The sequence below is a fragment of the Astatotilapia calliptera genome, chromosome 19, assembly GCF_964374335.1.
Source record: "Astatotilapia calliptera chromosome 19, fAstCal68.1, whole genome shotgun sequence".
Lineage (NCBI taxonomy): Eukaryota > Metazoa > Chordata > Actinopteri > Cichliformes > Cichlidae > Astatotilapia > Astatotilapia calliptera.
In genome coordinates, this window is record NC_137440.1 from 13,518,211 (window position 1) to 13,541,209 (window position 22,999).

At 41.9% G+C, this 22,999-nt stretch overlaps 1 protein-coding gene and 2 long non-coding RNA genes across 4 annotated transcripts; 2 read left to right on the forward strand and 1 right to left on the reverse strand.

Moving 5' to 3' along the window:
• The first annotated feature begins 764 nt into the window (after window positions 1–764).
• On the forward strand, window positions 765–4,613 carry LOC145422360 (uncharacterized). 2 transcript variants are annotated; one of them, XR_013903643.1, is made up of 5 exons: window positions 765–1,060; window positions 1,505–1,540; window positions 1,908–2,060; window positions 2,424–2,511; window positions 3,097–4,613. It is a non-coding gene; the product is annotated as an uncharacterized LOC145422360 (long non-coding RNA). The 2 variants fall into 2 exon arrangements; XR_013903642.1 differs by lacking the exon at window positions 765–1,060 and having other exon boundaries at window positions 1,073–1,540.
• Window positions 4,614–17,786: 13,173 nt separating this feature from the next.
• olig4 (oligodendrocyte transcription factor 4) lies at window positions 17,787–19,115 on the forward strand. The gene has a single exon (XM_026151048.2). It carries the CDS (start codon window positions 18,001–18,003, stop codon window positions 18,775–18,777), a length of 777 nt encoding a protein of 258 aa, XP_026006833.1. The 5' UTR covers window positions 17,787–18,000; the 3' UTR covers window positions 18,778–19,115.
• Window positions 19,116–19,234: 119 nt separating this feature from the next.
• LOC145422286 (uncharacterized) lies at window positions 19,235–20,266 on the reverse strand. Its single transcript, XR_013903559.1, has 2 exons — window positions 19,927–20,266; window positions 19,235–19,564 (listed from the first exon to the last, which is right to left on the reverse strand). It is a non-coding gene; the product is annotated as an uncharacterized LOC145422286 (long non-coding RNA).
• Window positions 20,267–22,999: the final 2,733 nt, after the last annotated feature.

A 22,999-nucleotide genomic window follows, 5' to 3' on the forward strand; every position in this document is an offset into this window, starting at 1 on the left:
AAGACATCTGTCATAACAGGAGTTGCTTAAAGTAACTTTTAAATGGAAGGTTGTGATTTTTCCCGCACAACCATCTCTTTGGTTTACAGAGAATGATGTGAAAAGGAGAAAATATCCAGACTGCTTTGAGCTGAGGGGATGCAGCAGATACTCAGATAACCACGTTACTACCAAGGTCTGCAGAAGAGCATCTCTGAGCCTTGAAGCAAATGGGCTGCAGCAGCAGAAGACCACACTGAGTGCCACTCATGTGAGGTAAGAGTAAGAAACTGAAGTTATAATTCACACCGGCACCCCAATATCTGATGATGGTGATGTACAGATGTCAGAATTTGGCGTCATGATTCATGAAAGCATGAAACTAACCTGCCTGGTAACAATGGTTTAAACTGTTGGCAGTGAAATGGTGTGGGGGATTTTCCCGGCACACTTTGGGCTCCTTGTGCCACCTGAGCATCGTTTAAATATCACACTCTTCCTGAGTATTGATCCCACAGGGTGCCTATGTTCTGAGGGCTGCTTTCAACAAGATAACGTGCTCCTGATGACTTATTTACTTTATTGTTTAAATGAGAGGAAAAAATGCAGTCTTCCTTCTTACTTTACAACTTTACTTTTGAAATGTTTGTGCGGCAAAGAGAAAGTGGTGCTGTAGCAGGCTGTAACATCTCAGAAACAACAGTTTACCAGTTCATTAACAGACCAGTGTTTCTACTGAGGGGCTGAAATGATCAGGTCACAAAAATCCCACAAGTTATAAAAGATCTACACTGAAAAAAAGGGACTGGCCATCTCTTGGATTTATGTAAGCATCTTGCATGTATTTAACACAATTGCCTCATGTTTTAAAGATAAATGTAACTATATAGTGTAAAAACTACATGATATGCAGAAAGGGTGTATTAAATTGTTCATATCATGTTCAGGTGAAGTAAGTCAATAAGATAGCAACGTTAAATCTCGTGAAACCACGCGTGATTTCATCTCGCGGGCTTTGGATCGTGGTTTAAAAAAATGCATCCATCTCAGTCAAGTCGAGCAGCCAACTCTACGTTTTTTGGTATGTCTTGATTTTTTGAATTAATGTTTACCATATTTCAGCCAAATGTAGTTAAACGTCTAGAGTGCCGCCATGTAACATGCTAAAAAAGAGCCGTTAGCTGATTTGCTGTTTTATCTGTTGTCAAAGAATTGGCGCTTTTTCATTTGAATTTGTCTTTGGCACAAGAGCCGTAATATCACATTAAACCTAATTACGAGGCACTCTCAACATAATTTGGTTTTCTGTGTGAATAGATTTGCCAACTGACTCTTCAGTTACATTGTGTATTTACTGCACCGTGGTGTTAGTGAGATTTTGGACATTGAACAGCTTAAGCTAATATCATCAGTGGCATTATGCTAGCTTACATCCCTACCCCTCCTGCCCTCACCTGCTGTCCGTTTGTTTTTGGGTTTTTTTTGCTGCACATTGAGAGATGACCTCTATTCTGCATTTCACCAGGAGTCAGCTGATGGATTGTGGGTTCAAGGTGTTATGGTAAGAAAGTATATTCTATTTTCGCTTAAGGTTTCTGTAACTTAATTATAATAGATTTTTTATAGTTATTAGGTGCATGCATACTCAAATAGACCACCCTATTAATACAACTGAGAAATCCAAAATCTGCCATAGGTTTAACCTGTATGTATTGTCAGAAAGGTGATTACTGGACTCACATTAATGCACACTTGAACTAAAATGAGGTTGTAACTTGTGGGTTCTTGGGTTGCAAATCAGAAACAAACATCTTTGGATTTTTTTAATCCCATAAGATCTGGAAACACAGTTTTTATTCAACAAAACATTGCTGATTAACCAAGCACAGTGCCTGCTGTTATTTCAAAATAATTTTATGTCATTTTAGATGAAATGCAGCATTCCAGTGCATCCCAACCATGCCTTTACAGTCAAGGTTTCTGACGGAGCTGAGTTTCTCTCTGACAGTCTGCTGAAAGTGTTTGCAAAGTGATCGGGGGAACAGGGCACAAAGCTAAAGGATGTAGCTGCCATGATGACAGTAAGAACTTTAAAATTCTTTAACTACAAAGTGTATATGTATTGCATTAGGTCAGTAAAAGATTTTTATGCTGCATCCATTGAAACAGTCAACTATTACCCGTGAGTACTGATTCCACCGAAAGGATGCCATAATTTTCGTTATGCATTTACTGGCCCACTGAGAAAAATTTATCTTTTTAAAAAAAAATAAATGTTCTGGAAACTATATATCCATAAAGTTGATGTCAAACAGGAACTTTTGATATTTCTTTGTAGATGCTGGTGTTGCATGTTGACTGGTTTAAGTTTTTGTCTGGGATCATTTTCTTCTGTGCTACTGAAAAGTTCACAAATCTCTGTTTTCTTTGTTATAATACTTTAGGATGACATTAATGCTCGAAGGGAGTCTCATCAAAGTGCTCCGCATCTGTGTGAAAGACAATTGCAACATCTTGGTGCAGGAGTTCATGGTGAGTGTTTTATGAGTAGATTGTGGCTTTGCAACTTTTAAAAATGCATTTAGTTATCCACTTGATCCTCATTGGACTGGTTAGGAACAGTAGTCCTCTTTAATAATTTGAAGTTCACATGAGGCCTGGTAGTGAACTCGGCCGCCCCCCCTTGAGGCCCCACCCCCCTATATTAGGGGTCACATCAGTGTGAAAAAACTTTAAATTTGTCATTCTAGTGAACAAAGGAAAATCCCCCCAATATTTAGCTTTTGTTTGAAAAAAAAAAAAGAAGACCAACAGCTAACCAAATTGTGGGGCTGAAAGTCTAAATTCTAACATCTTCTGAGTGACATAACCTGGATTTCTGATGGGCCGGTGTCTTTCTAACAAAAACTAATGTAAAGCATTTGAAATTATTATGTTTTTCACTCTGTCTTAGAAACTCTGTTAGACCATGAATGGCAGCATGGCAGGCAACTCTTTGGCTATAGCTATTTACTATGTTGCTTGCATTGGTTTAAATTACTCTAACATTAGAACTGGTAGATTCAAAAGAGATGAGTTTAAAAAGGAATCTTAAAGAAATGTTTTGTGTTTAACCAGGACTTGACTGAGGCCACTGCACAGATTGAGAAAACCACAATGAACATCTGTCTCCAGAGGATGCACCAGGCAATGACTTTTCTGATGTTGGCATCATCATCGAGGGTATAGTAGTTCTTCAAGATCTGGATAACGTGACCTTTGCAGTAGCCATGCTGTATGGACCTTTTTTATTCCTTCAATATGAGTTACCCATCACAACTCTGCTACACTTTTGAGGTGATTCAAAGGGTGGTAATGGAGTTGGATGCAACTCAGCTCTCAAGAAAAACTCACAACTAAGACAAAACTGCTCCTGCAACGAAGCTCACTGTTATGCATGCAAGCTGATCAGCTCTAGGTGAGAGGACATTTAAATCTCACACTTGTTCTGCTGCATTTTTGAAGCTCAATTGAACAGATCGCAGGGTTCATTTTTATATACTCTGCAACTGCCATGAGGACGAGCCGTTTTTGTTGTTGTTGTTTGTTTTTCCTTTTGCTCTGTACAGCATTTTGGCAGCATTTTTAAATTTCTCTTTGTATTTTTTCTTTCTTTTACTAGTGAAGAGATGTAGCATGAACAGTTATGCAGTCTAAATATCCCATATGGGTCGTGTGAAATGTTATTTTCAGTTTCATTCAGTTGAAGTAAAGAACGTTGAATATTTCTAAGTGTGCTGTTTTGAACCAAGATGTCACAGTATGATCAGTGCTGTAATTTTTGACAGTCACTGTATCAATGTTATTTTTGCATCTCTTGAATAAAGGTTTTGACCTGCAAGTGCTAATTTCTTTAGTTATTGGGGTAAAATGGGTAATGTTAATAGGAAGGTGTTTGCCAATTCAGTAACCTAATTTAATGTTAATGGAAACTAACATTACCTCAAATTGTTTAGTTATAATTGTTGTTTAACTGAATCTTGACGTCAGAGGCCTTAAATAGAATGTTTTGATTTGTTCTTTCCCAACATTTTTCAAAAGAAACAGTCTAATTTCTTTGCTGTGATTGATTCCAGAGAACACGGAAGAACTGACATTATTTAACTGTTGATTTATGTAGATTCAGTGGAGGAGTAATGTCAGTTTAATTCTTTACCTACTGTCAATGCAGTGAAATTAGACATTTTGTTTTGAAAGGTTACTGGTGGATGCCAGCAACCATCTTGGAAGAGAACAATACAATCTGTTATAAGGCCTCCATTTGAAAATTGTGTATTTGATGCTAGAATATAATAGCAAAATGTAATTTGAAGATAACATGTAGCATTTAAGTGACCAAGTAGTATTGGGTAAAAGTTATTGAATGGTGTTGGGATAAAGTGAGAAAATTGTGAAGGATTAAAATATTTCAAGAGCTCAAATTACTTCATCAAAACATGTTTAAGTCACATTTTATCAACACAAATTGCACAGGTTTATTGAACATGAATAAATTGTGTTAATTTAACTCAATTGTTTAAGTTGCTGCCAAAGCAAAACATCTGTGTGCAACAAATGTCCACCATTGAATTAAGTAAATCCAACAACATATTTTTTTCAGTGTACCATGTATAATTTTTTAGGAGATTTCCTGACAAATAAAAAGAAAAGCAAGAAAAAAGGAAGATTTTTAAGTAACTAAATAAGATGGAGGTCTGGCAGTTTCTTTTTTCCCCCAGAACTCTCCTCCTGTGAGTAACCACTTCCACGCAGCTGCCAGTATTGATCTGAATGGTTCTGATCAATTTCAAGTGTTGAGCGTGTGATATTTAATCAGTGCAGGATTTGCCCTGAATTGTGCTGAAGGAGATGATGAAGCGAGTGACTTTGAGCTGCAGATGCAGTTCAGTGAATATTGTATTAAACATAATATTCTTCAGGAGGTGATTTCTCCTTTTTATGTGTTTCCACCTTTAAAAAAAATGTTATTAAGTATGTCAGCTGGTGCCAGTAGACATACTGCAGTCTCACGCAGGCGGATTTAATGATAAACTAGCAAACTCCTTTGGCAGGTTAATGTTCGTGTATCATCCACCCAGCGGCTGAGAAAGTGATCTGATGCGTTTCCCCAGTCTGTTTGTTTTGATCTCACCTCTCTCTCCCCGTGTTCCCAGTATGTGACCTTTCCCCAGCCCCACCCAAAGCCACGTACATTTTCTTTGGGGACAAAAGCTTGTCCCCGGACCCCGCTGGCTCAGTGGCAGCGGCCCGGTCCCAGGGCTGCGCCACGCTGAGCCCCCTCAGGGGCCCACGTCCTGAGGGCTGCAGCATCAAAGAGGTGTCGGGTCAGGGGGCCGAGTAGAACCTGGTTTAACCCCCCTGTGCCCTTTGCATCACAATGTCTGGATACGTTCCCACTCTCTAACCCGCACTTTCTCCGTAATATGCATATAAGATTGTAACCCTTTAACTATTTCATGTGCCCCACCCACTGCTCAGGTTATATATTGGCTTGGATATCCGACCTTGGTTAAAAGAAAATGGGGGGAAAACTAACTAAACTACTATTAATTCCCCTTTAAAGCACTTAACTGGATAATAGTTATGGCAGAAATAAGTCCACTTTGCTGTGAGTGTGCACACATTAAATAATCTATCCTAATCTTCCTGTGGCTACAAGCTTATTTCAGTACATCTTTAAAGCTTTAATAAGAAGGGCACTGCTTGCTGTTTAGCAATTTAAAATGTAGCCCTTTTTTCAAACCCAACAAACAATGCATATTCAATCAATAAAATGACGTAAAGTGATTAGGGCCCACAGCGATGCTCTTTTGTCAAGAATCACTCGCACAAGATGATATTTTAGATGGAAAAATGAAGACAGCCCGAACTTTTTCTGGGCAAGCTGATGATCCCAGCAGCCGTATTACTCCATCTATAAAGACGTCAAAGCATCTCAAATCCCTTTATCTCGCCGCCATTTCCACTGAGATGGCGATTATCCATGCCGAGCCAGACACATTATGCAACAGAGTAATAGACTTGCCATTCAAAGCTAATGGGATTATATTTCAGTCTGTGCTGCTCTGACATGTCTATAAACAGGGTTTTTGCTGAAGGGGAAACTTTTTTGCACTCTAAATTTTGCAAGACACAATGGTGCTACATTCAGGAAGTGTGGTTAATCTATTCAGAGGCTTTTTCAGTCACTCACTTTGGCTCTAAGAGGGCAAAAAACCTGCAGTTTGAACCAAAAATGATACATAGTTACAAACTGACACCGGTTCCATTCTTCCCAGTCAGTTTAACAAAATTTAATGTATAACTACGAGTTTACTTTTCGGCGGCCGAGCAGAAGGCAGCTGTTTCCAAAGGGACTCGGTCAACTCAAAAGGCAGGGGAGAAGTGGAGGGCAAAGGGCACAAACTTACAAGGGTTTCCTTTTTCTCCGATGCCCAATAAAATTGTGAAAAGGACTAAAAGTGAATGGCAAGGAAGGGGTCACTCAGAGGCACAATAGCGACTGAGGAGAGAGGAAATCTAATCAGCTTGGAGATGCAAATTTTATAGAGCACCAATTAAGGCGAGTTTTTTATGACACTTTTCTGAGAAAACAAAAAAGCAGAGCTGTCTCCTCTCAGCTGGAGGCCCGTGGTCGAGTGGTCCGGTGCACTAGTAAAACCCCTCCCTCGCTGCCTCAGCCTCAGCAGCATTGAGTCCAGGCTCTAATGGGATGGCACCTCCTTTATGCCTGCCCTCGCCCACATTGGGGAAATGAGGCAGTGTCTGTTTGTTGTTCTGGAAGGCTGCGTGTCCCGTTTATCACTGTCACATCACAGAAACACACAGAAAGAGGAGGATCGAGGGGGGCTCCGCTGTCCAATCTGTCCTGCTTTGGGCTTTACGACCACGGGCCCCACGTGGCGAGTACCCCACCCCGGACCCATACATCTCCATTTCTGCCTTTTGGGCACCGATGGCCTTTGTATCGGCTCACTCCGGCTGCCAAGATATGTGTCTGCACTGCTAACAGGGGCTTGGGTAAAGCTCCAAACTAGACAATGATTGGGGATCCAAGAGGGCCAATATTTAACCAGTGAGCAGCCCACTCATGCCCTGCCTGGCCCCACAGCCCCCTGCGCCTTTGTGGGCTCAGGGTTAATCTTTTAAAGGCTGGAGCTGGGGCGCACCCCCTCCTGCCCACTGTCCTTCAAATATACTGCCACGCAGTCACTAGAGCTGTACTTTTATGGGACCTTTTGTTTGCTTGCTACGTACTCTGCCTTTAAGTCTACAGCAATTCAAGCGCTCTAATCCTTAAATCATTTTAGAAATTAACACATCATGAATAATAGATTAGTTGGAAAGTGGTGCAGAGTGAAGACTTAAAAGGCTACTTTGTACTCCTCAGTGCTCTTTCTTGGTAAACATAAATAAAATCATTAATTAATGACTGCTAAAAATCAAAGACTGCATAAAAGATTATGAAACTGAACATGGCGAGAGCTGACAGGAACAACCAGCAGCTGCTGCAGCAGGTGGGTAGCTATCTGACACCCTGTAGGGCTCTTTTTACATTCCTTTACATTTATGTCTCATTTCCATTTCTTCTTCTTTCCTTCTCCACCCCTGTTCCCCATCTTCATCCACATGGGAGAAATGCTGTTCTCGGTTCTCCCTCTTTAACCGCTTCTTCTCTGTATCGAGTATTTACGGGCCCTCGTAAACATGTATTGATATTTAATGCTGCCCTCAGCAGGGCCAAAGTTAGAGGCCTGTTCCTCTCTGAGACAGGAAAAGCGAGACAAAGAATGATATCAATAACAAAGATGCTGTAAACCTACACTCACCCTCATGCTGCTGAGAGGCGACGCGGCCATATGACAGCGAGCTGGCGTGACAGCTGAGAAACAGACGTGTTGCTGTTAGTGGTGAGGGAGAAATCAGAGAGTGTACTTTCCCTTTCAAATAAATATAGGGCCCTAAAGCTGCAAGGTGTCTTTTCTGTGAGGAACTGGTATAGTACACCGACATGTTCCACTGATATATAAAAAAAAGTGAAGTTAAATCAAACTGCTCACTGTTTCTTTTCCTTTTTTGTGTCACACGGTCTGTTCCCCGCTTTCTTTAAGAACTTTATTTTTGTCTGATGTTGGATTCAACCTTCACTAAATAAAGGTTAGTTTAAAAAAATGCCACTCCATCTTAAAGTCTGCATTTGTGTCCACTGTCCACATGAGAAAATGTCCTAAAAATAAGCCAAAACATGAAGACACATGTTTCCAGAGGAATTCAAAAAGTAATTAGCAGCCATTTGCTGCTTGCTACGAAATGAACTTGAGCCATCAGCCCGAGCAGCTCTATAAAAGCAGAGGTTTTGGCAGTTTGCTGGTCTGGAGCATTCAGGTGAGTGTTAACACAACGCATCCCAGCTAATGGACCTCAAAGTCAGATTGTGCATTGCTCAGACAAACTGCAAAAAACAGAAAAAGACTGAACAAATATGGCTTATTTAAAAGGATTGGCAGAAGGAAGCCTGCTCTCTCTAAAAAGAACATGGCAGCATGGCTTAGGCTGCAAAATGTCATTTGGACAGATGAGACCATGAGGAAGTGTTTGGTCATCGTTTGCCAAATGTGAAGAAAACTAAACACAGCACATCGGCACACAGCTGTCAACATGGTGGTGGAGGGCTGATGATTTAGACTCAGGACCTGAGCACCTTGTAGTCATTGAGTTAACATTGTACTGCTCTGTATATTAAAGCATAAAAAAGCAAAGTAAGAGTAACTTTACTGCTAAAGGTGATTCTTTAAACTATTGAATCATGGGGTGTAATCAGCCTCTCACCATCCAGCGTCTACTTTCACTGTATGCCTCTCATTCAATTCTCTGTTTATTCATCAGCCATGTTGTTATTTAGATTCCTGATCTTATAGCTCACGATGGGCAGTAAAGTAATAAGGTTCTCATGGCATCTCATTCAATACTGACTCCTGTTCAGTCCTTATCAAAGAAAACCTGTTGTGTCTTCAATAGATGAAAAAAAAACGTTGAGACCCATTTACATGATTTCACGAGGACAATGACATCCACGCCAGAATATGAAACATCTCTATTCAGCGACAGCAGCACGACACGGTTCTCAGATCATCGAGACAGGTCAACAACGCCATCCCTTTTCATCCCGCTACTGGTTAAACAACAGGAGGTCCATAAACTGCAGGGTCACGGCCTGGTTTTTAATCAGCAGAGCACAGATCATCATCGCCAAGCAGCGCAAGTCCTTCATATCATGTGTCTGCCAGTCAGCATGTGGACACAGTTACACATCAGACAGTGGAGTGGAAACTGTCCATGTTTCAGCCACTTTGGAAACGGCAGCAGATCTCCTCATCAGCATTCACAACCAGCCATATGTGAATTGAGGTTTAATGTCTGCTCCTAATCGCCCACCTGAGCCCTTGAGTGGGTTCTGGAGGGAATGTGTCTGTGTGTGCCGTGAAAGGAGGGAAGAGGCAGGGGGTAAAAAGAGTGACTGATGAGATCAAAATGATAGCCTGGGAGCATATGCCAGAATATTAAGCGGTCTAAGATACAATTTCTACACATAAACCTGGACCCAAGGATGTTTAACGTTATAGCAGCACAACTCCACTGGGCTCACAGTTTTTAATGTCCAGGCGAGGCGTGTGCTCATTGAGTTAAATTGCAGTTATTCATGTCACCACATCAAGCTAAAAGCCAAAAGAAGTCAATTGTGTGTCACTAACTAGTCTGATGCCTTCAACAGAGCAATACTTACAAAACAGACACGCTTCATTCAGCTGACCTACAGAGGCTGTATAGCAACTACACACATGTGCACGCGCAGACACACAACGCACACTCACACCCCATTGATTGGCTCGTCAATCACTGGCCAATGAGGATAGCCAGTGGCCACCAACACTCAGGTTATTGTGTGCAGTGACCCTGAGGTCAGCGGTAAGTAGCTGAGGACTGAGACCCACACAAAAGGACGGCATCATGTACTCTCCGCATACAGTGGCGTTGCCGCCGGCAGCCTTATGAATAGACACATGGCAGGCCTATCCACAGATGGGATGGCGAGGAAGAGGGGGTGCGTGAGTGTGTTACCGTGGTGAGGGAGCACAAGCGGCGGTAACGCACTGAAACAATGGTGCTGATGAAAGGCAGGAGTCGTGCCTGGGCTTCGGGGAGGGAGATTATTGGGAAAGCAGGTCCCCAGTTTTATCAAGATGGATAACGCAGAGATGAGGGGGATGGAGGGGGATGGAGGAGACAGGACGGGAGGGGGGGCGCAGACCGCTGACACAAAGCCACCCCCCATGCATCAGTGAGCGGCCAACTGTTCGAAAGTGTGACCAACACAATGGCAAACAGATACACTTTGTGAGCATCTGTATAGGCTTGTAAGCATGCGTGTGACTTTTTTGACTGATTGGAATGTATTTAAATGTTTTAAGCTCATTCGGACTACTTGAAGCCAATTCTCACGTTTACTTAATTTTATGTCCTTTTGAGCCATGACATGTTATCAAAGCTTAGAGGAACAAAAAGGAAAACATAATTAAGCTACCCAGGTTCAGTTTCACTTGTGGGGCTTGCTGCAGAAAAGTTTTCTGAGACACTAAATCATAATTTGAATTAATAAATATAAATTTTGGATCAACCCTTTAAAGCAGAAGGAACGTAGAGGTGCCTTCTGCTTTAAACAATCCATCCATTCGCTTATCCTTTTCAGGGTCGCGGGAGCCTATCCCAGCTGTCATAGTGCAAGAGGCAGGGTACACCCTGGACAGGTCGGCAGTCTGTCGCAGGGCCAACACACAGAGACAGACAACCATTCACACTCACTTTCATTCTCACATTCACACCTAGTGACACTTAATGGCAATTTGGATTACCCAATTAACCTATCCCCACAAGCTGCATGTCTTTGGACAGTGGGAGGAAGCCGGAGTACCCGAAGTGAACCCACACAAACACGGGGAGAACATGCAAACTCCACACAGAAAGACCCGGGCCTGATGTTGGAATTGAACTCAGGACCTTCTTGCTGTGCGGCAACAGTGCTAACCACCATGCCACCGTGCTGCCTGCTTTAAACAATAAAAAGTTTATTTATTTATTTATTTGTTAAATCTGTTGTTTAGTTACCTTGTAAAGGACCATTTTTTTGGGAACCAGAAAGTTTTATGTATGTATGTATGTTAAAGTGAAAATGGGTGCAAAAAGGAAGACTTGCAGAAAGCTGTCACCCCCTCTTAAAGAATACCTTCTGCCTATTAAGCCTCACCTATATTTGCTGCACCACCTGGCCAGGTAATAAAATGTATTATTAAATAGAGAAATACATATTTGACCTGATTTCTGCAGCAGAAACATCGGCATATTTATCATAAATATTTACATTCACATATTACATAGAATGTAAACGCTTGCAGAAAATCCTAATGACACATGTCCAAGTCCCTCACTGCAAATCCTGAGACCTGTCAGCCTTAGTAATAAAAACAGACAAAACATTAAACCCAGTGCAATTACTTTATTTTTTATTCATGACTCTTAAAATAAATAAAATGTTGTTTGCAAGAGTTTTTAGGCCAAGACAGACAACAGTACAATCACTACTAGCTGCACAGATTAGTACAAATACACAGAACAAGTATACTATGTATATCAGATAAAGTGTAAAATACAAAAAATACAACCAAAAATCACCTTAAATAAATTCAGTGAGACCGGCTGCTTAAGATTTAACAGCTGATTCCCCGAGTCGAGGGCTGCACAGTTTTTCCAAATTCAGCATGAAATTTCAGGACAAACAGGAGGAAAGAGTCACTGGGTAAGATGGGAATACAGCAAAAATAGGCTGAATATAACAGAAACTGAATATTCAAAATTAGAAACAGAGTGGGTGATTCATAACTCTATAATCCCAAAATGAAATAAACTAATAACACACAGCATGCAGTGATCATAGGAGTTAAACCAACAGAAATTTTGTGATCAAAAGTGCTCTTGCACAGTGCAGTTCCTCTAGTGTGTTTACACCCCGACTGCAAGTTTCACAGTTTTGGAGATATCAACATGTAACGGTGGACCCAAGAAATACCAGCCGGAGCGACTTTGACAATGCAGAACTTTTTATTAAACTCGGGGTTGTACGTGGACACATATACTCCCGCGCTCTCTTTCTCTGCTGTCACCTCCGTCTCCGTCTGTCACTGCCAACATATAAAGAGACACAATCACTGTCAGATCCCAGCACACCTGTTCACCCCGCCCCTGCGCCGCCCCGGGAGCTCACTGCGTCACCCCTCCTCTGCAGCTGGCCAAGGACCACACCCACGCCACACAACATCAATACAGAAATTCAGCCTTCTCTTTAAGAGAACGGAACCAGATGGCATGCGCCTTGAGGTGCTCGACACACCACAAATTTAATTTAAAAGACTCAGCAGCAGTCTCTCCTTTCATTGCTCGGTTTATCAACATGCTCCACAAATACTGCTATGAGCATTTTTAATGTGTTTCACTATTTTCCTCTTTCACCAGACGTCACCTACCAAAATATCGTTGTGGAGAAGGAAGCACCAAGAGGAACCCTAGGATCATGTTAAACACAAATATACAGGTACATTAGTAGAAAAGAGTAATAAAGGCAGCAATATAACCTAGAATGTAAAAATAAAACTACTGTGAGCCATCAAACTCCTGTTTACTAAAAAAAAAACAACAGCATTTTTCAATTTAAATGAATAATTTGTGGTTTCTACTCTGAAAAGTCAAAGGAGGTCCCCATCATTTGAGTCCCAGCAACCTGAAGGCTAACATCTGGACCCGATGCCTACAACTCCTGACGATGGTCTGCTCAGCAACCGGTTCTGCTCTGTCCCCTTTCACTCTCTCCCCCTCTCGCCTGTCTGTCCTCCCTCGGTGTCCCCCCAGGGTAATAGTGGGGTAATTTATGAAGTTCTAGCAGCATGGAGCAGGTCGGTGTATGGGACAGCCTGCTGACCGAGCTCCATTCAGCTCCAGAGGAGAGGGCCTGCACTCCTTTCATCCTGCTCATAATCAGCACCTCTCCCTCAGCCCGAATCCCCATCCTCACTCCTCTCGCCCTGCAGCCCTCCTCAGCATGCAATCCTTCATGGCCGCTTAAAGATGAAGGGGAAAGTTATTGGACTCTTTAGTGACTCATAAACATCCTAGGGGATTTTCATAGTGCCTTTGTGTCTTTGTGTTGCGGCCGAGATAATGCAATTGTTTCAGGCAGTGTAAATGAATAAATCACCGAGCAGTTTGTCCCAGCGGTGAGAGATAACAAAGGGCAGCACTCCCCGTTCTCAGAAACACTTGTCTGCCTGTTCAGTTACTTCATGAAACAACTTTATATCTCTCTGCACAGACACCGGTACTGAGAGGGAAATGTTTAGATCCACAGATGAATCAAAACAACCCGATTCCTCATATCAGCTTCTGCTGAACACTCGCCCCGCTGTGATCTCACAGTCCTGATGTGGAAGCAACACTGAGACAAACGGTGGAAACTAAAGGCAGCTGTATGTCCTCTACAGGCTCTCAAGCAGCAGATTAAACCCCAGTGTGTGTGTGTGTGTGTGTGTGTGTGTGTGTGTACAGAAGATCAAGCCACTGATCCTGTTGAACAATGACCAGCAGAGAGTGAAGGAAGCCTTATGGTACACAGCGCAGGTTTGCTCTCCAGCTTAGCGCTTTATTGAGGCATGATAGGCCCTAATCTTGCCTGATCCTCTGTCACTACAAGCATATGCCTGTGATAATGCCCTCATTTTCTGGTCACCTGAGCACTTTCACTGGAGTGCACCAGAAAGGGCAGCAGTGAGGGGGTCTCTAAAGCCTAAAAAAAGTCTGTTGCAGAGCTCAGAATTGGATGAAGGGCCCTGAAAGGTGGCACCCAGAGAAGAAAGTCAAACACTCTAGTGCAGGGTTAAAAATTGAAGGATTATGTGGACACATGAAGGGTGGCTACGCTTTCATTTGTAAAATGCAGAGATCTTTAAGTCTCTCTGTGTGGCCCGTTGCCTCTGTAAACACATGAATAAGAATAAGATTGAGGCCAAGAATGGGATTTATCGGGCTCATGCATAAAATAATGGAGTAAAAGGAGGACTGATTACACTCGTTACTTGGATAAAGTTCCTGTCGGTGATCCCGATATACATTCTGTACTTTTACTAATACACAGCTCCTGGTTTCAGCTCTATTCCACTGATGTGCTGTTCCTCATTCGTTTCATATAAGTGACATTCTCGCTAATCTAACTTCATGTATGGTTAATAAGTAGCTTGGCACATTTTCCTGTATTTATAGATAATTTATTAAGACTATTGATGACCCACTATAAATCCCTTTCTCCTTTCCTTGTGTGTAAAACACAATGAAAACTGTGGCACAGAACCAGCCATTGAAGGGCCTGAAAGACTGGAAAAAAAGAATGAAATCTGGAGCATTGTGTTCAACTCAGTTAATTAGGAACTGACCCAATTAGCAAAGGAGAGTCCAGCAGCCATGTTGGCTCCAAGCCTAACGATGGGAAAATCCATATGCTCCAAATATCTGGCCCATGCTGGCTCTCAAAGTTCCCCAATTATAATATCACTGAATGGTGGCCGAGCCAAAGCACCCTGCAGGGCCCCCCGACGGAGCTGTGGTGGGGGGGTATCGAGAGCCCTCTTGATTCTCGGTTCTAACTTTGTGTGGGTTTGTGAGTGTAAGGGATCACAAGCCCACTGACACGGAGACCAACAATAGATTTACCAAAATCTGCACATATTTTAAAATTAGTGGTTCTTTAGATTCAAGCTCAAGTGAAGTTGTGTTTCCTCAGTGTGCCCCTGTAGGAAGAAGGAGAATTTAGGCACAGATTATTAGAAGCTAATAAGCACACTTACCTGGAAATGACTGATTCCACGTTGTCCGTTTACTATAAGGGACCTGACTTTATCAGATAAAGGAAGATGATCAGAAGAACCGCATCGTCAGAGAGAAACAGTCTGAATTTCTAACCTGATTACCTCAAGCCTGATGGGCTTAAACCTTTCAAACATTTTTGTGTGGTCTATTCTCAAATGGGGGGTACTTTAAATGATGCATATGAGTCATGCACAACTCTGGGGAAAAAATCTACTATAATAAGTAGAATAAAGAAAATTTAATAAACCACTTTGCAGTCAGCTTCCATAAAACCTCACCAACACAAAAAGCAGCAAACACAGTTAAGTTCACTGCCGGAGGGAGGCCAATTTTAAGATTATTAATAATAGACAAAAATCAAGAAAACTGTTTTTTGTGGTTGAAATGCTGCAGCAATTCAACCACAAAACAAAGCAAAGAAAATCTGTTTGAACACGAACACGACCTCCTCACTAATCCCTCACCGAGGAACATACGAGAAAAACCAGGTTAAATGAAAGTACAAGGTCGTCTTGGCATCGCTGCATGATCACAAAAACGTGCGTATTTAGTCGTATTAAACATTGGAAATGTAGCTTTAATAAATCAAATACTGATGGTGCAGTGCTGTGCTGCAGCCCTTTACATGGGCCTTTTTTCTATTCATACAAAAACCCCACTAATGCAAAAACAATCTTACACACACACACACGCACACAAACACTCCTTCATACACCAAGTTGTTTTTTGCACAATGCTCAGTCTGTTGCACAATCCGCTGTCATTGTTGCACTTTTCTGTCTGGTGTCTTAGTTTTGGGGGGTTTTTGCAATTTTTGCATTTTGCACTTTATGTAGTTCTGTGTTTGCTGGTCTGTTATATGCTATATGTATCACCATGGTCTTGCACATTGTCTCGTTTCACTGTGTACTGTACCACTGCACATGACAATAAAGCAACTTGATTTGGAATTCAAATATATTTATATTATTCAAAACTCTTCTGAGAACCTCAACTGGATTTTAACTGCCCTCACATTAGTTATCTGAGAACAGTTAGAAGTTTTTGATGAGGACAATGTGGTTGACTCTGTAATTAGTTTGACTTAAAAATATTCTTGTAAAAGAAGAGATGTGATTTTGCACTGCTTTCAAAAGACTATTTAATGGTTGGAACAATTCAATGGGACTCTCGCACACTCTCTTGCTGACTGCTGAAATATTTATTAAACCATACTTTGGTCTGTCATCTCATCAGATAATCAGAAGACTGGTGAGATCAGTCTAACTTTGCTCGCATATGCATCAGCAGTGGCATTAGCAGGATATCAAAAGACTCAACATGAGAGCATTAAGCAAGAACAAAAACAAATTTAAAAGCAAAGAGCATGAGATATATGTCATAAATGTTGCACTAGGTTCATACTACAGCGAGTAAAAGATTTAGATTCATCAAAAGATTCATCCTGCTGTTTACAACGCAGAGAAAGGCAAATATTTTCTTAGCCGAGCAACCAGATGAACACAAAAATCCAGACCTGATGCCTGTGAAATGAACACAATATACTTTTCTATGATGGCTTTTCAGTTGTTGTGCTCCAGGCAAGAATCAATGCAACGAATCAATTCACAAAACTGCTGTTTTTGCCATCCTTAGAAAAGCGTTATGTTCTCAAAGTCCCGGCCCTCCAGCACTGCTTCACTTGGTGCTTTGCTTGGCACAAGGAAGGCAGGAAATTCCTGAGCTGCGTGGTGAAAGCCAGCCTCTGAACACCACGTGGAGAACTCTGCTTGGTCACAGCGCCACAACATTAAAGCAGCAGATATATGTTGGATGCGAAGCCTGGAAGGAATTTTAATGCCATAAATTTAAACGAGGAAGAACGTTTTCCTTGTGTTCCTGATAGCTAGCAAGATAAAGTAAAAAAACAAAGAACAATAGGTGCCAGTAGCTTTATGGTTGAATTATAGGGAGACAATGCTGCGCCCACTCATTTAGTATCTTTTTAACTACCTCCCCCTGGACTGAAAGACCCCCTTCCAGTGATAGTGATGTGATTTCACAGACTGTTTGGGAAACCAAGTCAAATTTATCTGACCCCTTTTGTTTTGAGCTTCTGGTTGAATTGTATCTAGTCTGCCATTAACGCTGCCCTTTACATGTTTAAGAGCCTCATATGGTGCCTCATACCTTCCTCCAAAGTATCTCATGGATACCATATGTAAATAAGGCCTTAAAGGCATCATCTATCTGGTGTTATGGAAGGGGGCAATAAAAACGGTGGCCTGCTCACTTTCACTTTAACATCCGCGTAGAGAACTTTCAAGTAAAGTAAACATGTTTTTACAGCTGAGGAAGAAACTTTTGCAGATTATAGAGGTAAATTAATACGAGAAGAATTTTAAAATTTGAGATAATAAAGTCATAAATTTATGTTTATTCATCTTTTTTTCTTGGATTTTTTCTATTATTATTAAATCACCTCTCCCTTGTTCCAGGATTACTTTAAAATCTGTGCTGAAACATAAAAAAATATGCAAATACTGCCAGTTTTTAATTAAAGTTTTAACAGAGCTCTGGTTAACTCAGCCTTACATGGGATCATACCTCTGTTTGGTTAACGTGCAGGGGGGTTCATCAGCAAGTGGGAGAATTAATGTGGTTGTGGGGAGGTGGACTGGGGGGCGCAGGAAGGAGTTGTTAAGAGAGGGGGGTAAAAGTGTGTCCCTTCTGCAATTGGCTGGGGCCATAAGTGTCTCATTATGCGGTGTATTGTTCCTTTGTTGTGTCGGTGGTATAAATACACCCCAGCAGGCCCATGGGGTGACAGTTTAGACACACTCACTCCTGGGGAGAGGCTGAGCATCAGGCCGAACAGCACAAACTCAGGGAAAAGTGAGGCTGTACAAAAACTGCAGGGAACTGAGAGAGTTTGGAAACCTACAGTTCAGGTCCTAAGCTCAAGCTGTCACGATTTCAGAGTTTTGGGGGGTTTTTTGGATCCTTGTTTTTGTTCCTGAATTTTCTCCCTCAGCTGAAATGGATTCCGATGCTGGCTCCACCTGCAGTCGCTCCTCGTCTCCAGACCTGGTGGTGGATGACTCTGCAGGGAGCTTCTTCTCCAATAAGATGTTCCAGAAGTACTGCCACGAGAACAGAGCAGACAGTGAGGCCGGCCAAGGCAGGACGGACTGCTGTAGCGTGGGCGGTAAGAGCAAATCCAGATCTGAGCTCAGCAAGGAAGAGATGCAAGATCAGAGGCTGAAAGTTAACAGTCGAGAAAGGAAGAGGATGCATGATCTGAACCAGGCGATGGATGGCCTCAGAGAGGTCATGCCATACGCACATGGACCCTCGGTCCGCAAGCTGTCAAAGATTTCCACCTTGCTCTTGGCTCGCAATTACATCCTCATGCTTTCCAGCTCTTTGGAGGAGATGAAGAAACTGGTTGGGGACGTTTATGGTGGCAATGCCGCCGTCCAGAGTCGCACAGCTCCCCATCCCACCATTACCCCTGCGGCCACGACCGCCCACCTCCCTCTGCATCCTCTGGCCCAGTCCCTTCACTCTCTGGTGGGCAGCACACCTTCAGCTCTTCAGCATCACTCATCTTCTGCCTCCTCAGCCCCAGCTCCACACTCCCCTCCATCAGCCGGCTTCCTGGGCTTTCACGCTCCAGTCCAGAGCCTCCTGAAGGACCCTCTCCACCTGAGCAGCTCCTACAGACACTTCCCCGGCATGCCGTGCCCTTGCTCACTCTGCCAGCCTCTGCCCACCACTACCTCCACATTACACAGCCTGTCTATGAGCAAGTGAGCAGGTCTCTCTTAAAATAGACTGTCCGGACCACAAACAGGAGACTGATGAAAAAAAAAATTATAAAATGATGGCTGGGGCAAAACCTTGTACATACTGTATATACACATATAGCTATCTTTTGGGATACAAACTGCTGCTATTTTTTTATTAATTGCCTCTTTTTCTTTTCTTCTTTTTTTTTTTTTACAGAAGTATTCTAAATGTTCTGGGGATTTTTTTTTCATCAGAGTAGCTTATGTGAAATAAGTGGTGATGAAACACTGTCAAAATGGAACTGTTGTGTCTGACTGGCACAAATGCTATTTTCCTAAATTAAAATGTTGTTTTGATAATAACTACTTCTGGGCGTCTTCTTTTAAATGTGCAGCTGATTTTTAGTTTGTGAAAAATGTCTCTTCTTTCTCAGCGTCACTATTTTGGAAACGTTCTGAACATGTACAAATACACAGTAATATCACAGCAATACTACAAGGGCATTTATTGGTGCTTTAAAGGACAAACTTAGAAGTGCTAAAGCTGACATTCAGGAAAAAAGGTTGTCATTTGTTGCTAACCAGTTTCAGACAGCCTAACCTCTGAAGAGCTAAAAAGGGACAGAAGGGCGAGACAATACACCAGAACAGAAGCTGAATGTGGTGTTCTTGAGCCTGGGGACCATCCATCTTCACCTCAACAGGGTGTAGGAGATGAAAGGACGACACAGGCGCCGGGAAGGCGCGTCACTTTTGTCTGACGCAGGCAAGGGACATAGCCATGTCCTCAGCTCTAGGCCAGCCATTTGTCACTGTCTCATAAGAACATGGATATAGGAACACAAAGGGCAGATTTTAAGCAAAGGACATAATGGAGTCTATATTAAAAAAAAAAACAGGTCATTTTAATTCATACAGGATGAATATTTCTATCAGCACATTAAGACATCAAATCAAGTTCCAGCTTTCTTCTAAAAATAAAAAACTGAACAAGCATACGTTCACTTTACACACGCACACTGCCATGAACATGATTTAGTCAAACAGCTCAACAAGGACTAGCCTTCACTTAGCAGCAAATCAGGCGTGTAAAATACATGCTTATCCTCCCACGGCTGACAGATGAGTTGGAGACCAGGGGAGAGATGAAGAGATGTAAATCATTCTCACCCACCTCTCACTTTTACCCCTCCTTCTGCTCTTGAAAGTGCTGAATAGGTTCGAACAATAGCCATGCGTGGGACACAAAGGCCGGGGGAGTCCGAGCTCTCGTGCCTGGGACACAGACCCCCTCCATTCAATCTACATTTCATCATGGTAACAAGCGCTGTCGGGCCAAAAGGCCTGACACCCTCGCTCACCACAAAGGCGGTTAGCTCTAATATATGAGGCTATTGACACTGTAAAGAGCCCCTGTCAGTACTGGGGGATTGTCAGCTGTGGGATGTCTCAGTGGGGGGAAGCAGCTGCCAGCCAAACCAAGCGATGAAGCTTCTGTCGTGGGGACTGGCGCTGCAGCGTCACCTGGTCCCCAGTCCCTTGACACAGAGACCCCCGGTCCTCCCACAAGACCCCCCTTTATTGGGACACAGGTGGGAATGGGAAGCAGAACACATTGTAGAGATTAGTGGGGATCGGCCTCCCTTTGCTCTAGGTAGATAATTAGAGACAGTGACTTGTGCAAAGCTGGTGTTTCCTGATTGGCACCAGATGGTGTTAACCCACAGTACGGCATCAGCGGTCTGCAGAGTGCGCGCAAGTGTGGGTGTGATGACTGCGGTGTGTAATGGATATACCTCTTAAATCATACAATATGGACATGTCCTCTGTGCACCATTATGGTCAGCCGCTGCTGTCACCACAGTGCTCTTTAGCATACGCTAACCAGCAGTGGCAGCACTGGTTTCAGTCACAATGTTGTGCACAATTAACTCCGAAAATTACACACGCTGGTCTATATTAGCAAGGGTGGAACAAGTATTCAAATCCTTTATGTTTCCATTTTCTGCACTTATAATACTCAACAGTGAGTGAAAGTTATGCATTTAAAATATCGCCTAAACAAAAGTAGCTGCTCTGCTGAATGCCTCTGAGAATACAACTGAGAATATAAGATTAATTCTCATTTTACATACATTTGGTGATTTATGTGCATTGCCCAAGGCATGGTTTATTCCAAGCAACTTTAAAGATAGCTATCTTAAAATATTGCATCAAATATGTCCAAAAGACACAATTTTAGGAGGCTGAACGCAAAAGGTACTGGCAGGAAGGTATTTGACATGCATTTATTTATTCTATGAGGTTAAAAACATTGTTTTCATGCACTCTGGATAACCCCAAGAACACTAATTTCATTACTGTTACAGCAACAATTAACCGAGGCACAGTGCTCAGAGCAACAGCCTTTAAATGTTTAATTAGAGCCCCGTTAGTCTCGCAACCCCAACTAATTTGACCTCAGCTGTCTTTTTGTAGACTGAAATATAAAAAGTTAAGATATAGAAAGTCATTTGCTCCAGGGATGCAAAACTGTATAATATATTTTGCAAAACAACACTCATAATTACTGCTGATAAGAAAAAATTATAATCATCTATTTTGAAAGAAAGATAAAATGATTTCTCTTCACTTTTTCCTCTCAGTTCAGTGCCATCACTTAAATGACTTCTAACTGATATTAATTTGTATTTTGAAGCTGTTAAATATTTAACAAATAAACACACAAAAGTATTACATCATCCTTTGATGTAGCTGTAGACTGTTACACCAGTTAATGCATTTTATTTGGTGTAGTTGATCCAAATGAATGTTTAAATGGATAGATAGATAGATAGATAGATAGATAGATAGATAGATAGATAGATAGATAGATAGATAGATAGATAGATAGATAGATAGATAGATAGATAGATAGATAGATAGATAGATAGATAGATAGATAGATAGATAGATAGATAGATAGATAGATAATATTAGCCGTGAAGCTATTTTGAAAGCCTTGAACTGAACATAAATTTTGATTATAAACACAGTTTATAATCTGGCAAAGACATATGGAGTCAAAAAAGACAGAAATATCTTTTAACAGCACAAAGGCTGCACTGATGTTATTACACCATGACCTTTTGTAGATGAAATGTAGACAGATGGATAAGTTAACCGCTTCAGATACTGATCAATAGTGGAGTACTTATCCCAACTTGGCTCAGGCCAACCTGCACTGACAGAGTTAATTAGGGGACTGAAAGACCCAATTAAGAGGAATGAGGGGCCGGACGGGGGACTTGTATTGGAGGACATACGCACACATTGTGCAGATTCTAGATAAAAGAGAACTTCAATTAAGGGAGAGCACACTTCCAGAAGCTTGATGCCTGTTCTTTTTACATTTTATGCTTAGTAAAGCCCAGCTCCCCACCACCACCCCTTTTCACTCAGAATACTGATGAGGGGAAAGCACAGCTGCTGGGGGTCAACACACATATGCAGTATGGTGTGCACATACGCTCACATGTATGCACACAGATGTACAGAGGAGGGAGATTGATGGGGGGACTCAGGCTGGAACTGCTTAATGCTGATTAGTCAACATAATGTCTGAAGAAGGAACGCACCGGTCTGGATTTGATGGGTTTCATAAACAGCTTATTGGTTAAATTAGTGTTAATTAAAAGAGAAAAATCAGCATATTTTTAAATTATTACTTTCCTCCATGAAAGATCTGGGTTATAGTTTCTCATTGTCTCTCTGATGCACTTCTCCAAACTATGCTGTAAGATTGGTTGCCTGCTTTTGGTCACAACAGCAAGACTATTGTTTCCAAAAATGAGTGATGAGACCGTGTAATTGTCAATAAAAAATTATTTGTAGGTCAATTAAACCCTCCCTTAATCTGAAAATTTTAAATGGAAAGGTTGTGTAATACTTAGGAAAATAACTGGTGGAACATCTTTAAACTAGTCAGTAGGATATTAGGCTATTATTAAAAAAAAATACCATCCAAGAAAAGCAGAGATTTCCAGAAGTAAAGGTGAGGAAAGCTAAGCACTCTTGCCTGCATGCAAGGGGCAAGGCAAAAACCACTACTGAATGGCGTTGGCTTTTGGGTGGTGAACTAAGGACAGCCAGACTTGGAAATCACTCCACAGGCTCAGGAACACCAATAAGAACATACAAGTTTTTGCAGCATCCAAAAAAGCACATCAACACTTTACCATGTCTGGAAAAATATTAAAAAGGCCAAA

Bases quoted from the DNA above. Each gene is read 5' to 3' on its own strand.
- olig4 (XM_026151048.2), top strand. From the start codon at position 18,001: ATGGATTCCGATGCTGGCTCCACCTGCAGTCGCTCCTCGTCTCCAGAC.